Source organism: Castanea sativa, chromosome 1, assembly GCF_040712315.1.
Source record: "Castanea sativa cultivar Marrone di Chiusa Pesio chromosome 1, ASM4071231v1".
Taxonomy (NCBI): Eukaryota; Viridiplantae; Streptophyta; class Magnoliopsida; order Fagales; family Fagaceae; genus Castanea; species Castanea sativa.
The window spans coordinates 8694292-8709228 of NC_134013.1; the positions used below are offsets into that span (position 1 = coordinate 8694292).

Consider the following 14937-nt stretch of genomic DNA (forward strand, 5'->3'; position numbering starts at 1 on the left):
AAAAACTTGAACATCGGCCTTTGCTCCTCACAACCCACACCCCACAAACACTTATACTTATAGAGTGACCATCTCACCAAAGGTGTGCGGTGGTCTTCCATCGCGTATTGTTGATCCTCTACTCTTTATATAGTCATTCACACAAAGCTCCATTTATCTTTGAACTTTTGTTTGTTATAACTGATACCTTATTCTTGACAGTAAAAATGAAATTTTGTTTCCTCTCTTTTCTCGTGTGAAAGGCTGCATTAAATGGAACTGATTTACAGTTTGATAAATTTAGCTTATGTCTTCAGTAATTCAGTTTAATTTTAAATACAAAAAGCCACAATCAACTTAAACTGATCATCTAACAGACACATTACCGTGCATCAAAGACGAGCATCTCTTTCTATATAATTACATTACATAATTCCAGGCAGTCTAACTAAAAAATTCAAGTTGGGTAAGCCACTGTTCTTGCCAGGTAAATTCCCAACTTCTGTTTTCTAAGTAAATCAATGTTCCTATTACGAACCAATCCTCAATGAGTCCACTAAAGAAACTTGGTTTGTTGTGGTTGGTGGGGAGTTTGGGATTGGAGTGCTGGTGGGGGAGGGCTGTGGTGAATTCAACTCAGGAGCTTTTTCCTGAGATGCATGCATGTTGACCTTTATCCTGCATTCACAAGCAATAATGCCATTTATGAGGTTCATAAACAATTTCTTATTTGGTTCAAGCACTAAATACATCATGGAAAATCAAGGAACAAATGTGTTCTTCAATTTGCTGAGAAGCAACGGACTAGGCAGCCCCGTCCTTCCAGCTTAGCAAAAGAACCCTTGTCAAGATGCTTGTGATTATTGAAAAGTGAAACAAACTGAATGATACCGATGTTCACCCTTTCATCATTTTTGGTGGAAAGATAAGTTGCAGGCTTCACGTATATATGTAGGCAATATAACCAAATAATGCAACAAAATGGTTACATTTTACCTGTTATGGATGTTGACATACTCATCGGTTTCATCCAATATTTCCTCCTGACACAGGCAAACATTTAAATTGAGATCACCATATAAAACAAAATTCAAATAGAAACCCCACACTTTAAGAGGGGCTGTTCTACAGAAGCAGATCAGTTACTTATACCCAATATTTCTTTAATTAACTAAAAGCATCCTTGAGTATTGGGCTCAACCATGTATCCCTTTTACCCTTTTTAGAAAAGTAAATTGAAGAGAATTGGTCCATCAACAATCCCTATAAAATATGGGCATGCATTTCATTTACAATAACCATCATAGTCATCATCATCCTTGTCATTGGGAAAGCTGTCTAAGACAACACAAAAGCAGGACCAGAGGATGTTTGGTCCCAAGCCCATTGATCTGTTCCTCAAGTTTATATGGTCATGATTTTGTACTGAAGAATGCTTCTTCTTTTTTTAGTAAGAAAACGTTACCTGAAGAAGTTCTTCAATGACATCCTCCATGGTAATTACACCAACAACCTCTTCATTGGACGGGAACTCTGGAATTGGAAGATTTTCAATGTCCAGAATGCAATATGAACAACCTCTATGTCGCTTTTTATAGGCAGTAGCTTTTGATTCTGCCCCCAAATCTTGGGTAGCAGAAGTGGTACTAACATCAAGATTTTCTGGTTTTACATAAAGCAGATTAATCATAAATTGTTCAAAAGAAACAGATGGAGAAAATTAAGGCACTAGGTGTGACAAACATATAAGGCCATATCAATCACAATATATTTTTTACAAATGATAAAAGTACCATGAGTTGTGGCCTAACCAGTCATAATCAAATCATTAACTGGGGCATATTAATTAACCACATGGAGAAAATGACACATACATGAGTTGTGGAATGGAAATATTAGTATTTGAAATAAATAAAGCAGAGACACCTGCTGCAATTCCAGGATTCATATATTTCAGGAACCAATAAGGTATTGGAATTGTAAATAAGGTGGAGACATCACTGATCAGGAAAAAAAAGGGGTACAAAATTGGGACATGAGAAATCAGGAACAATTTAAGGGAAGAAAAGTTCATGAATCATAAAATGATTGAAATCACATGGAAAGATGGGACACATACACCCATTAAGAAATACAGTTGTTACACCACTATCAGTAGGATAATATGGTAAATTAAATTATCAAACATGTGATTTATGGTTCAAAAAGACCTGAAACGCAAGAAAGTTGCTGTTACAAAAATAGGATAAAATATGTACAGCATCCTTCTATTCCTGCTTCCTAAATCCTCACCTTGTTCTGGTGATGCCTTAGAACTGCCTCTGTGCTTTCTACAGCTATCCTTAAACTCAAGTTGTTCACTCTCTTTACCTTTATTTGATGTATCTTTTTTCTCATTTAGATCCTTATATACAACAGCAATGTGGCTGTGACCCTTCTGAAATTCATTTAGAATATCATACAGAGGCATGTCTTCTGATACCCTGAAGGATGGGTCAGAAAGTAAGACAAGAATATCAGGAATGTATTTATAAAACCGATTCAACAATTGCAAGGAAGCTACTTGTGCAAATTACACTTTAGGGGTATCATTATCACAGGCAAACATGTCCACTCCCATCTATGCAAAATTTAAAATTGATGTATTATCCTACCGAGGAATTTTCCGGATTATCATTTTTCTCAAGGAAACTGTAACTTTTGGATCAACTGTCAAGAGATTTTTAACCTGCACATGTTAGAAAGGGAATTAAGTTCAAGTGGATACAATCAAGAATTAAAGGCATCAGACAAGAATTACTACAATTCACTACTATCCTAGTGCACTGAGATCCAGGATTATCACTCCAAAATGTGGGAAATTTTAGTTGCTTATCAAAAAAAAAGAAAAAAAAAAGGTTGAAAAACAGTAGAATTGTTGATCCAAAAATTTTCATCTAGCTTGAAAGGCACTATGTTTGCTTCAATGATATGTATGATGGAGCATTAGTGTGAGAACAAATGGAGGAATTACAAGTGAGTTTCCTATCACAATAGGTTTGCATCAAGGATCCACATTAAGCTCATATATCTTTGCAATAGTGGTGGATGAGCTCACTAAATCAATTCAATAGGAAGTCCCTTGGTGTATACTTTTTTGCAGTTATGTTTGCATCAAGGATCCACATTAAGCCCATATATCTTTGCACTAGTGACGGATGAGCTCACTAAATCAATTCAATAGGAAGTCCCTTGGTGTACACTTTTTTGCAGATAATACAGTTTTAGTGGATGAATCTAGAAGTGGAATTAATGCCAAGTTAGAAATTTGGCAAGACACTCCAAAATCTAAAGGCTCTCGATTGAGTAGGACTAAAACAGAATACATGGAATGTAAGTTTAGCAAAAGTAGAAACAGAGAATAAGGGGCAGTAAGAGTAGATGGCCAGGAGATACTAAAGAGCAAGAGCAAGAGCTCTTGATATCTTGGATTAATAATTCATAAAAAGATGGAGAGAGTGAAGAAGATGTGAATCATAGGATAATAGCAGGGTGGACGAAGTGGAGAAGTGCATCAGGAGTATTGTGTGATCATAAAATGCCTTTTTGATATCTAGGATTAATAATTCATAAAGATGGAGAGAATGGAGAGGATGTGAATCATAGGATAATACAAGGGTGGATGAAGTGAAGAAGTACATCAGAAGTATTTTGCTAGAGTATTGTGTGATCATAAATTACCTTTTAAGTTTAAGCGAAAATTTATAAAATTGCTATACGACTAGCTATGCTCTATGGTAGCTAGTCTATGGTACCGAATGTTGGGCTGTTAAGAAGCTGCATATCCATAAAATGAGTGTAGATAAAATGAAAATTTTAAGATGGATAAATGGAATACACAAAAAGATAGGATTCAAAATGAGGAAATCTACTTAAAGATAGGGATTAAATCCTATTGATGAAAAGATGAGAGAAAGTCGCTTGAGATGGGTTGGTCATGTTCAAAGGAGGGCGATTAATGCACCTATAAAAAAGAATGAGTTTATTCAAGTTGAGAGAATGGAAAATGGTGGAGGTACGTCAAAAAGAACATTAATAGAAATAAAAAATAAAAAAGGACATGTCAATTATAACTTCAGATAAAATAGAATAGAGGAAAATAATACATGCGGCAAACCCTAACTATTTTGTTGAGGATCCATAGCTAACCCCAAAAATTTGGGACTAGGGCCATGTTGAGAATACTGTGAACATAGAGACCATATAACCTTATATTATTCTAACTTATACCTAAGCCATCTAGGTAAGATGTAAATTAGTGCGCCCATCACACCACATTTCAAGGTAAGTGGAATACCCCTGTGCCACAATTCCTGCATTCTAGGTAAAATGGCGTCGAAGACTAAAATTCATTTGAATAACATCTGAGCAACATAAAGTGAGGCATGCACCTTATTTGTCAAGTAACTAATTACTTTAGGAAACAATGATTTCAAATAAGTAAAGTTGTGTTAATTTCATTGAACATACATACAGTTGAGAGATATAATATTTAATATAAGATACCATCATACAACAACTCAACTGAACTTAACATTACTTAATCCCAGTCTGGATTCTGGTATGCAGATACCACCACATCCCCCCACCTACCATGCACATTTTACTCAGATACAGAAAGAACCATTAAGGCTGATGAAATTGGCAGCAACTTTCTCTTTGCTTTTCAAAAATTCTCATTACTCAACTGTTTTAACTATGTATGTCCAACAATACATGACACAAAATCAATGGAGGATTATCAGGCTACCATCTCATTGAATTTACCCATTACCTAGCTCTCATTAAAATATAAACATACATCAAGCATATTAGAATAAAAATATAAATAGAAGAAAAAAGCTTCAATGAATAGTTTTCACCATCTGCTGGGAGATACAATCATCTGAGCATGGTACAAACTGATAATATATATATATATATATATATATGTAGAATCATTGATATCAATAATCCAGAAAAAAAAGTATCACAATAACAGAAAGAAATGAATTACCAGGACAAGTCCAATTATGTTTGTTGGTTTTCCAGCATAAACTGGAACTCTACTATGACCCCTTGTCATTATGTCATTCAAAGTCTCCCTGCATAATGGAGATAGACGCCGGGGGTTAAAGCATACAAAGTGCACAAAACATGATAGAGAGAACAAAACAAGAATCCAGAAACCCACAAATTAAGATTTGCATCCAGATCAAGGGAAAATGCATTCGTTATGGGAGTCATGGCATCTCTTGCAGTCTTTTCAGTCAATTCAAGTGCCCCAGTGATGATTGTAGTCTCATCATGTGTTAAATCCCCGCCTTTCCCGGCCTAAACAACAAAACATATGTATACCATTTTACATCAGAGAACCAGGGGGGATGGGAGCTAGTCCAGAGCATCAAAACATATGCCCTTAGGATGACATTTCTCTGGCCATAAACATCTTTCATAAAATTCCACTGAGACGGTGTCTGCATGCCTAATTCAGACTATCTTTAAAGCTTAAATTGCAGAAACTCTAAAGTTCAAATTAATACCTCATTGCCATGAAAATTCACAAAAGTTTTCAGCTCTGCTCTCCGTAGCAGGACAGCATGTCCCTTACCCAACATCCAATCCAACATCTGGACTTAATATAATAGTGTTAATTGAAACGAAAACAAATAATATAAACTCCTTGATTATAAGAAAATAACAGAAGTTATTATTTTCTTCACAACTAAATCAAATATCCAACCCAACTTGCACAAAACACAGTTTATAAACATATAACTTTCAAATAATCATCTATATTCATTCTACCTTACTAATTGGATAAGAAATAGGCAAGAACAGCCAAAGAAGAACACGGACGAGTGGGGCCATTGTTGCTCCAACTGTCAAGCCATAGCGAGTACAGACTGCCTGTGGAATTATCTGTAATGAAACATACAAGCAAATAAATCCAGAATCATTTGTGCAAGTAGACTACATTACAGAACCAAAGTGATGCAATTCCTATTTCAAATTTTACTAATCAGTCTTCAAAACTGACGTGTTAGCACTTAAAAAACGCGCACACAAAAAAAAAATGTAATTAAGAAATTTATTTATTTATTTATTAAATTGTTGACAAGGCCCCAATTACATACATTGTCACATCAGTTTGTGAGCTTTTTGTAGTAATATTGGTAGTAGCTTTAAAATTTTCTAATAGAACAACTTACTCCCATACTGGTGATAAACTACCTCACCAAATGCAAGGATGAGAGTAACTGATATCAGAATCGCTGCCCATGGAGGCACTAGCTTGTCCAGGAATATGGGAAGAGCCTGCGGAGGATAGAAAAGATAATTTTTTTTTTGATAAGTAGAGAGAAAAGATAATATGAAAAGAACATTTTTTTTGTACCATATATCTATCAGCTATCTCAAGAACCACAAAGTTACCTCCATTGCTAATGCGTTTCCAATCAATAGTGTACATAGTAAAAGATGCTGATTCTTTACCACTGGAAATATCTTAGCTGAAAGCAAAAAATTAAAACACATCACTTACAACTTGGCTTCCTTCAGCACAATCCATGTGAAACTTGAACTCAGTGAGTCAACTCAGCCACCAAATGAAAAAATATAGAAAAAGATATGCAAGCTGAAATCTTAATCCAGGAAGGCAGTTCCAGATAAATTACCGATTGTTTTAAAAGTTTAAACCGTTAAAAAATAGTGAATTTAAACACTTCACCAATATTCTAACAATCCCCTCATGTGTGGGTGCAAACTCCCCTTAGTAAGTAAGATCTAACATATGGGAATTTCAATTTTTACCATGATAAGTTACCAATTGTCTCAAAAACTTGAGCTTTTAGGAAATAGTGAATATAATCACTTACCCAAATATTCTAACATTTCCAACAGAAAATCTAGTTGTCCAAATCATGAATTACATAATTTATAACATAAACAACAAGTTCTCCCACTGATCCCATAACAATACCACTAAAATATCCACAAATAACCATCTCAATTCATAAAAAGAGTTAAAATTTCCAAAGCCTTAGGAAGCAAGTAGTTTAAAATTATCAGCACCAACAATCCATTATATCATCAATTAACACAGGAACCAACTGGGTATTCGGATTAAAACAAATTAAGGGCAAAAGTTCATTTCCTTATCACTAACTTTAACTATATGCCCCTATTGGGTTTTTCATTTTCAGCTCAAAAAGGCTACCCACCTAAAAAAAGTTAAAAAATAAAAAAAAGAGACGGAAAAACAGTACCGGCGTGTAAACGATCCTGAGGACGACCAGACTTGATGAGAACCTCAAGGTCGACGAGGCCCAGAGACATGAGACCCAGGGTGAGACCAGCCATGAGCCCAGCAAAGGCCACCAGTCCTACTATGACCAACACATACAACCAGAACTCAGTCCTACAACACGCCAAGTTTCCCATCTCTCTCTCTCTATTTGTCACTGTTTGTTTTGTCTCTCGGCTTGAAGAAGATCTGCAACCGTGCAGGTTCGTAAGTCACTTTGTTGTGCTTTGTGTTTCACTTTTTCACACTCTCCAATTTATTTGGTTTGATTATCCCTAAAATTGGACAGATTGATCGCAAAATGTTTGTCAGAACACTTTCCTTGCGTGTAAAAAGCTGTAACACTGAGTTTAACATTTATACTCTCTTTTTTTTTTGTCGCCAATCAAAAGCCTACAAGAAGAGTCTTCGGGACCCACTTAAAGTCATCGAAATTGGTTTGGTTTGAACATCAATATCAGCCGTCGGATGGGAATATCTTTAGAATCTTGAATTTTATGCCTCGTATACGGTGGGCCCCAAAATGGACTCTCAATATTACAGCTAATTAATAAACAATGATATTGTACAACGACACGACCGTGTTCTATATATGCATATGTCCTGATCTGCTGCTGTTCTAGCTGGAAACCTATGTTTAAATGCTAATAACAGCATATTCATTAGTTTTGGCGGCGGTGGATTAATCAAGTGTTTAGGAAACAAAAACGAATATATGGGAGATATAAATGCAATCAAATCTAAACAGTAGTAGTAAATATATGCTGAATTAAGATCTTAAATTCTTTATATAGAAATCAAATTCTTAATATAATTTTAGTTAGTATTGGTTTAAATACTGATCACATTTGCAAAAGTAAAACTATTTATTTAAGCATAAATTATTAAGATTTTAAGAATTATCCTTAAAACCCTGGAAATGTCAATCAATTTCAATGAGGTTTGCCATTGTCCAATTAGTGAAGTAATTATTTAGCTAAGTTTGAGTAGTTTATTTATTTTTACTTGATTAATAAAATAAGTTGGAGTAAAAGTATAAATTTTAAAGAGTTAAACATAAGCTAAATAATAATCTTTCCTTGTGAAAACAAAAACCAGCATCAATTAAACCAGTATCCTATAAATAAATAATAAAAAAATCAAACCAGTATCAATTATCTATGAAGCCAATTACTGCCATGAATAAGTTTTTGTAAATCTTGATTATTGTTTTGATTTAGTAGTCAATTGCAATTCAAATTGGGGAGGAGGGGCATAGAAGTAGGGGTGGCAATTCATATTCACGTGTCGGGTTCGTGTTGTGTCAAGTCATGAGTATTCGACTGCATAGGTCAACACTAACCCGACATGTTTATTAAACGGGTCAAGATTCTTCAACCCTAACACGACCCATTTATTAAACGGGTCAGTCGTGTCGACCTGTTTATCATATTTTATCAAAATGAAAAATAAAAATTAATGAAAAAACAAACAAATAAATATTTTTAATATAAAATTCAGAACTAACGAGTAACAGCATCACAAATAATCATTCAAAATTAAAGCATATCACAATATCACAAATAATCAATCACAATATGTCAAAGAATATAAATCACAACAACTAATAAGTTCATATACCTAGAGTTTGAAAGGGTATATTGGTAAAATATCATTTAATTAAACGGGTCAGACTGATCAAACGGGTTCTATGTGTTCAACACTAACCCAACCCATTTATTAAACGGGTTAGCCGTGTCAACCCAAATATGACACGAACTCGTTAAGCCTCAACCCATAACCTGCTAATTTCGTGTCGTGTCGCGTTGAGTTCGCGGGTCGTGTCAAATTTTGCCACTCTATATAGAAGTTTCAAAGCTTTGAGTAATTGAAGGATTTTTTTTTTTTTTTTTTTTTTTTTGAGGAATGAGTAATTGAAGGATTAAGAAAAGAAAACAGTCCCAAGCAGTACATGACCAAAGTTTAGAAAATCTATAAAACAACACGAAGGCCGAAATTATTTGAGTGCTATTTGAAGTGGGGACCATTGCCTCACCGCGTCATTGGACAAAAAAAGAAAACATCCATTTAGCATTAAAGGAATAAGGATTTACCATTTCCACAAAGCGGGACCAACAATTGATGTGCGAATAACACACAAGTAGAACAGCTAAATTCCATGTAACTTGTAGCATTACAAATATCACTTCCATTCCATTTCCACACACAAGTTGAGAGCAAAATTCCATGTAACTTGTAACATTCCAAATATCCCCTCCATTCCATTTTCAATTTACTTTACATTTTGGTTTTAAGATAGCATTAAAGTGAAGAAATAATTATTTTTATTTCATATTAGATTACTATTTTTAATAACTCTTGTTCAAGGATAATATACAATTTTCAAGAAATAAAAAATTCCACTTTTAAAAAATAGGAATATACTTTATCTATCTTTTAAAAAAGATATTTGAATTAGAACTAGAAATAATAAACTAAGAAAATTATTATTCCACACTCCTAATGTTCACACTTAATACACACTACCCACATTGTGCGGACATCAAGTGTTCACAGTTTCCACCTAATGCCCACACTATTGCAGTGGCGTGTACCAAATGAGGAAATTGGGATGTGACGTATTCGAGGGGACTAGGGGCTGGGGACACGGGTGGAGGGGGAAGAAAATTGTGAGCAATCAAAAACCCTTCCTACTCGACAAAAAACCTATCCCCACTTGTGGCCGTGAATAATAAGTGTTTCTCCATTAGTGAGATATATAGATAAGCGGATTGAGACTCTCTAGAGTTTTTTTTTTAGATAATTGTATTATGAAAAATCTTAAAAGCCTAATCCTGCAAAATTAAACGAATGGTTCACATTTTAGTATATCATTAATATTTAAGCAAGTATTGACAATCATGATTTTGATTTCCATTTAAATGTTGACAAAGTAACCCTTCCTTAACCATGAATGATTACAATTTAAATAAATAATTTTTAAAAAAATGGTAAATTCCATTAACATACCTTGAGATTTGAGTTAATGCCAATTAGGTCCAAAACTTTTCAAAACTAACCAATTTGATTCCTAAAGCCAACTTAGTCCCTAAGATAGTTGAGAAAAATGATTAAGTAGTCTAACAATGTTTGTTGACTTAAGTTAGTTTTAGGGACCAAATTGATCAGTTTTGAAAAGTCTTGGATATGATTGACAATAGTCTAAATCTCAAGTATGCTGATGAAATTTACCCAAAAAAAAAAAAAATTTGGGACGAAATTACCTAAGAGCATCCACAATAAGGGTGTCCAACCAGACCCGGTATCCGCCCAACCTGCCCAACCCGGCCCGAAAACCGGCCGACCCGATGCTAGTGACGATCGGCGACGGGTCTCCGTCCCCAAAATCTGATACCATCGGGTCGGATGACGGGTCTGAGTGCAAAAAACCGATCCCCAACCGATCCGACCGTATTAACACCGAAAAAGTAGTTGTTCTCCACTGGTGGGTGAGTTTCACCGGCGTTTTGGTCCGATTAGTCTAGATCTGGGCTTATTTCTTCGAGATCTAGCGAGATCTCGTCGAGATCCAGCAAGATCTCGTCGAGATCCGGTGTGATCTCTCTAAGATCCGGCCTGATCTCGGCAGATTCGGCCCATTTAAATGTTGACAAAGTAACCCTTCCTTAACCATGAATAATTACAATTTAAATAAATAATTTTTTTTAAAATGGTAAATTTCATTAACATACCTTGAGATTTGAGTTTATGCCAATTAGGTCCAAAACTTTTCAAAACTAACCAATTTGATTTCTAAAGCCAACTTAGTCCCTAAGATAGTTGAGAAAAATGATTAAGTAGCCTAACAATGTTTGTCGACTTAAGTTAGTTTTAGGGACCAAATTGATTAGTTTTGAAAAGTCTTGGATATGATTGACAATAGTCTAAATCTCAGGTATGCTGATGAAATTTACCAACAAAAAAAAAAAACCGGGACAAAATTACCTAAGAGCATCCACAGTAAGGGTGTCCAACCAAACTCGGTATCCACCCAACCCAGTCGACCCGCCCCAAAAACCGGCCGACCCAACGCCCGTGACGACCGGCAGCGGGTCTCCGTCCCCAAAATCCGATACCATCGGGTCGGATGACGAGTCTGAGCGCAAAAAATCGATCCCCAATCGATCTGACCGTATTAACACCAGAAAAGTAGTTGTTCTCCACTGGTGGGTGAGTTTCACCGAAGTTTTGGTCCGATTAGTCTAGATTTGGGCTTATTTCTTCGAGATCCGGCGAGATCTCGTCGAGATCCGGCGTGATCTCTTTGAGATCCGGCCTAATCTCGGCAGATTTAGCCCAATCTCAACCAAAATCAGTGGATTTTGACCAAAATCAGTGGATTTCGAAGGTTCCAACTCTGACTGACGACCGACCGAAATCCGACGAGTTCCGACCACCCAATCCGACTCCCTTCACCGGTCGACGGCGGGTCCAGAATTTCAAGACCCGAACTGATCGAGTCGGTTCCGAGTTGGGCATAAACTCGACCTGGACCGACCCGTGGACAGGCCTAATCCACAGTAGTGGAGCTATTTTTTTACTTATTTAGCACCACAAAAAGCTACTTTATCTATTTTACATACTCATTTTACAAAACATCCAGCAGCAATGGATCTATTTTAGCTTTCAACACAATAAAATAATATAAACATCACAATAAAATAATATATTTACTACAATAAAATAATACATCCCACTACCAAAAAAAAAAAAACCACAAACTAATCAATGGCACAATCCACAACTACTGCCAACCAAGAACAACCACCCAACAACAACTAGCAAGCTTAGAACAACCACCGCCAAAAATCCAAATTAGCCAAAAACCACCACACAAATCACCACACAAAAAAAAAAAAATCAAATTCAAGCTAACTTGGCCAAATTGAAGTGATTTTGATATTTTTTATAGTAATAAAGTTTACTTTTAATAATGATTTCCTTCATTTTGCAACATTTTCTCACCAACCAAATGCCTCAGCAAAAAAAAATAAAATGATTTCTTTCATTACGGAAAATTTTCTCAGCAACCAAACGCCTTAACAAAATTACATTTCCGATTAGAAAAACAACAAAACAGAACAAAAAATCAACGAAATTCAAAAACAGAAAAAGCCGAATCTCAAAAATAGAAAAACATTCTAGTACGACCAATTCCATGAATTCACCAATAGCATCAACCTTTGTGCAAGCAGACACAGACTCCTTTAGAGACCTAATCCAGAAATTGATCGGCTTATCCGATGACTCTGACAAACTCCCAGTCACCATCCCTTCAAAACATCCCTCCAAACCATTCACTCCTGGTGACCCGCTCCACAAGCGAAGGCATACCCACAACATGAGAAAGCTCGGAGGGATTTTGCAGGTTAGCACAGTGAGAGGAAAAATATAATAAGTTAACATACAGTTGGAAGAATTGTGAAAACTAGCATCTCGAGTTTTTAAAACTCGAGATCGATGATGAAAATCGAGTCTTCCAAACTCGAGTTCTACTGCTGTCTTCAGCCACATAGATCTCGAGTCTATAAGACTCGAGTTCTAAAAAGCAAAACCGAGTCTTTGAAACTCGATTTTTGTCGAACTTGAAGAAGAACAAACCTGAAGACACAACGCCGAAGAAGACGAACTGGTTAGAAATCCGCAGCGCCGAAGAAGATGATCTGGTTCTAGGTGGGCGATCTAGTTGGAGAAGAACGCTAATGGACAATCTGATTTTCAGCGATTAGGTGGACGAACAGACGCGACTGGGTGAACGATGAAGAAGGAACAGACGCGACGATGAAGAAGGAACAGACGTGACGAAGAAGAAGAAAGGGAAAATAAAATGGTGGAACTCAAGTCTTAAAAACTCGAGTTCCATGTGGATATTTTTTCCACATCAGCCACCCAGCTTGCAAATCGAGACTTATAAACTCAAGTTTTATCTTGGAACTCGAGTTTTAGACATTCCAGATGCTAGTTTTCCAGATTGTTTTGAAACATAACAACTACCAAAATTATTTAATATTTAAGGTTAATTGGAAAAAAAAAATCAAAAAGCTCGAAATCAAACTGGGCCTAACCAATCTCGCCAACTCACCGATTCAGAGTCTGGTCACCCCACTTGGCTGCGACTCACCTTTCCTGCCAAGTTCTGGCACCGAGTCACCTTTGTCCGACAAGGACAAGGCCATAGCAGGAAAAAGGTTTTACTTGCACCAATCGCCGCTGTGTACGCTGAGAGGTACTGACCCGCCAGAGTTCTTAACTTTGTTTCCACTGAGTTCGCCGAGATGGGTCTTAGTGATGAGGGAGAGAGAAAAAAAAATGAGAAGGAAAAAGGAAGAAAGAAGAGAAGCCAGAGAGAGAGAGAAAAAGAATGAAAAGGTAAAATATTTTTTTAGCTACTTGCTACAATGCATACTATAGCAAGTAGCTAAAAAATTTTAGCTATAAGAGCATCAGCACTGGGGAATGCAAATGCCAAATGTAAGGAGAATTTGGCAATTCAAGCTCCAAAGTGCTTAGCATCTGGGAATGCAAAACCCAAATTTGCAATACTGCTACAGTGCAATTCTACATGTCGAATTGCATTGTAGAACAATTGCAAAAGAAAATATTAATATTTTATTTCTGTCTCTCATCTCTGTCTCTCTATCGCTAAAGCTTCACCGGACCGCAACCCACAGCACAGCCAACCTAGCACCACAGATCAGACACCAAACCACTGTTGTAGCCAGACACCGAACCACCATCGCTACCCAGCAACCCAAGCAAAAAAACCCAGCACCACAACCACGACCCATGGCCCATGGCCACATCGACAGTAACACCCACAACCCACGGCCAAACCGACGACGACGCCATCGAGCACGGCCAAACTCACAAATCTAACCCTCATAACCAACAAAAACCCACCGGAGCACAACAACCAACAAAAACCCACCGGATCACAACCAACAAAAACCCATATCACGAATTCACAATCCACGATCCACAACCGGAGCACAATCAAACCATAATAAGTAACAGAGAAGTGAGACAGGAGAGAGAGAGAGAGAGAGAGGAAGTGAGCACAAACCGGAGCACAATCAAACCAAAAAATGTTTTTTATGTTTGCTTCTAGACTTAAAAAATAATATTTTAATAAAATGGTAAAATAATAGAGTTTTAAGATGCTGAAGGTATTGTAAAATAATAAAGTGGTTTTTTGGAATGGTAAAATAGAGTAGAATTGGAATTTCAGGATGATGATACTCTAACACCATTGTTGTAACATGTATTTTAAGTATTAGTGGTATTAAAAATAGCAATATAACTATTTAGCACCATTATTGCTAGTGCTCTAAAAATCTCAATTCACAATCCCACATGGCATATGCAACCAAAAGGCTACGCACATGGCATATTTCTCAACAAAAAAAAAATAAATAAAATAGACTACGGAGTGCGCACTTGTCACACGCAAACAAAAAGCTACGGAGAGCTAGGTACTAGACAATATAAATACGAGAGTGGAGGGGTAGTTATTTAAGTTGAGAGCCACTCGCATTTGATAACATGTCATGTTTGGTGGAGCCATTATAGGTACTTTTCGATGCTAGAGACGGAAA

At 36.4% G+C, this 14937-nt stretch overlaps 2 protein-coding genes across 2 annotated transcripts; one reads left to right on the forward strand and one right to left on the reverse strand.

Annotated features, from left to right (window-relative positions):
- Nucleotides 1–236: 236 nt before the first annotated feature.
- On the reverse strand, nucleotides 237–7633 carry LOC142619482 (DUF21 domain-containing protein At1g47330). The gene is made up of 12 exons (XM_075792604.1): nucleotides 7266–7633; nucleotides 6433–6509; nucleotides 6232–6315; nucleotides 5806–5919; nucleotides 5541–5627; nucleotides 5192–5331; nucleotides 5015–5102; nucleotides 2634–2707; nucleotides 2272–2462; nucleotides 1445–1641; nucleotides 976–1022; nucleotides 237–657 (listed from the first exon to the last, which is right to left on the reverse strand). The coding sequence occupies exons 1-12, from the start codon at nucleotides 7438–7440 to the stop codon at nucleotides 510–512; spliced, it is 1422 nt and encodes a 473-aa protein (XP_075648719.1). The 5' UTR covers nucleotides 7441–7633; the 3' UTR covers nucleotides 237–509.
- Nucleotides 7634–11211: 3578 nt separating this feature from the next.
- Nucleotides 11212–14600, forward strand: LOC142644004 (VQ motif-containing protein 19-like). Its single transcript, XM_075818718.1, has 4 exons — nucleotides 11212–11237; nucleotides 12452–12710; nucleotides 13385–13621; nucleotides 14571–14600. Exons 1-4 carry the CDS (start codon nucleotides 11212–11214, stop codon nucleotides 14598–14600), a joined length of 552 nt encoding a protein of 183 aa, XP_075674833.1.
- Nucleotides 14601–14937: the final 337 nt, after the last annotated feature.

Excerpts from the sequence above, each read along its gene's own strand:
- LOC142619482 (XM_075792604.1), bottom strand. The coding sequence starts at position 7,440 with ATGGGAAACTTGGCGTGTTGTAGGACTGAGTTCTGGTTGTATGTGTTG. Across the intron at positions 5,920-6,231 it reads TCATCCTTGCATTTGGTGAG|ATAATTCCACAGGCAGTCTG; the intron begins GTAGTTTATCAC and ends GTTTCATTACAG. Across the intron at positions 2,708-5,014 it reads ACATAATTGGACTTGTCCTG|GTTAAAAATCTCTTGACAGT; the intron begins GTAATTCATTTC and ends TAACATGTGCAG.
- LOC142644004 (XM_075818718.1), top strand. The coding sequence starts at position 11,212 with ATGATTGACAATAGTCTAAATCTCAG. Across the intron at positions 12,711-13,384 it reads AGCTCGGAGGGATTTTGCAG|CTCGAAATCAAACTGGGCCT; the intron begins GTTAGCACAGTG and ends AAAATCAAAAAG. Across the intron at positions 13,622-14,570 it reads CACTGAGTTCGCCGAGATGG|GATGATGATACTCTAACACC; the intron begins GTCTTAGTGATG and ends TTGGAATTTCAG.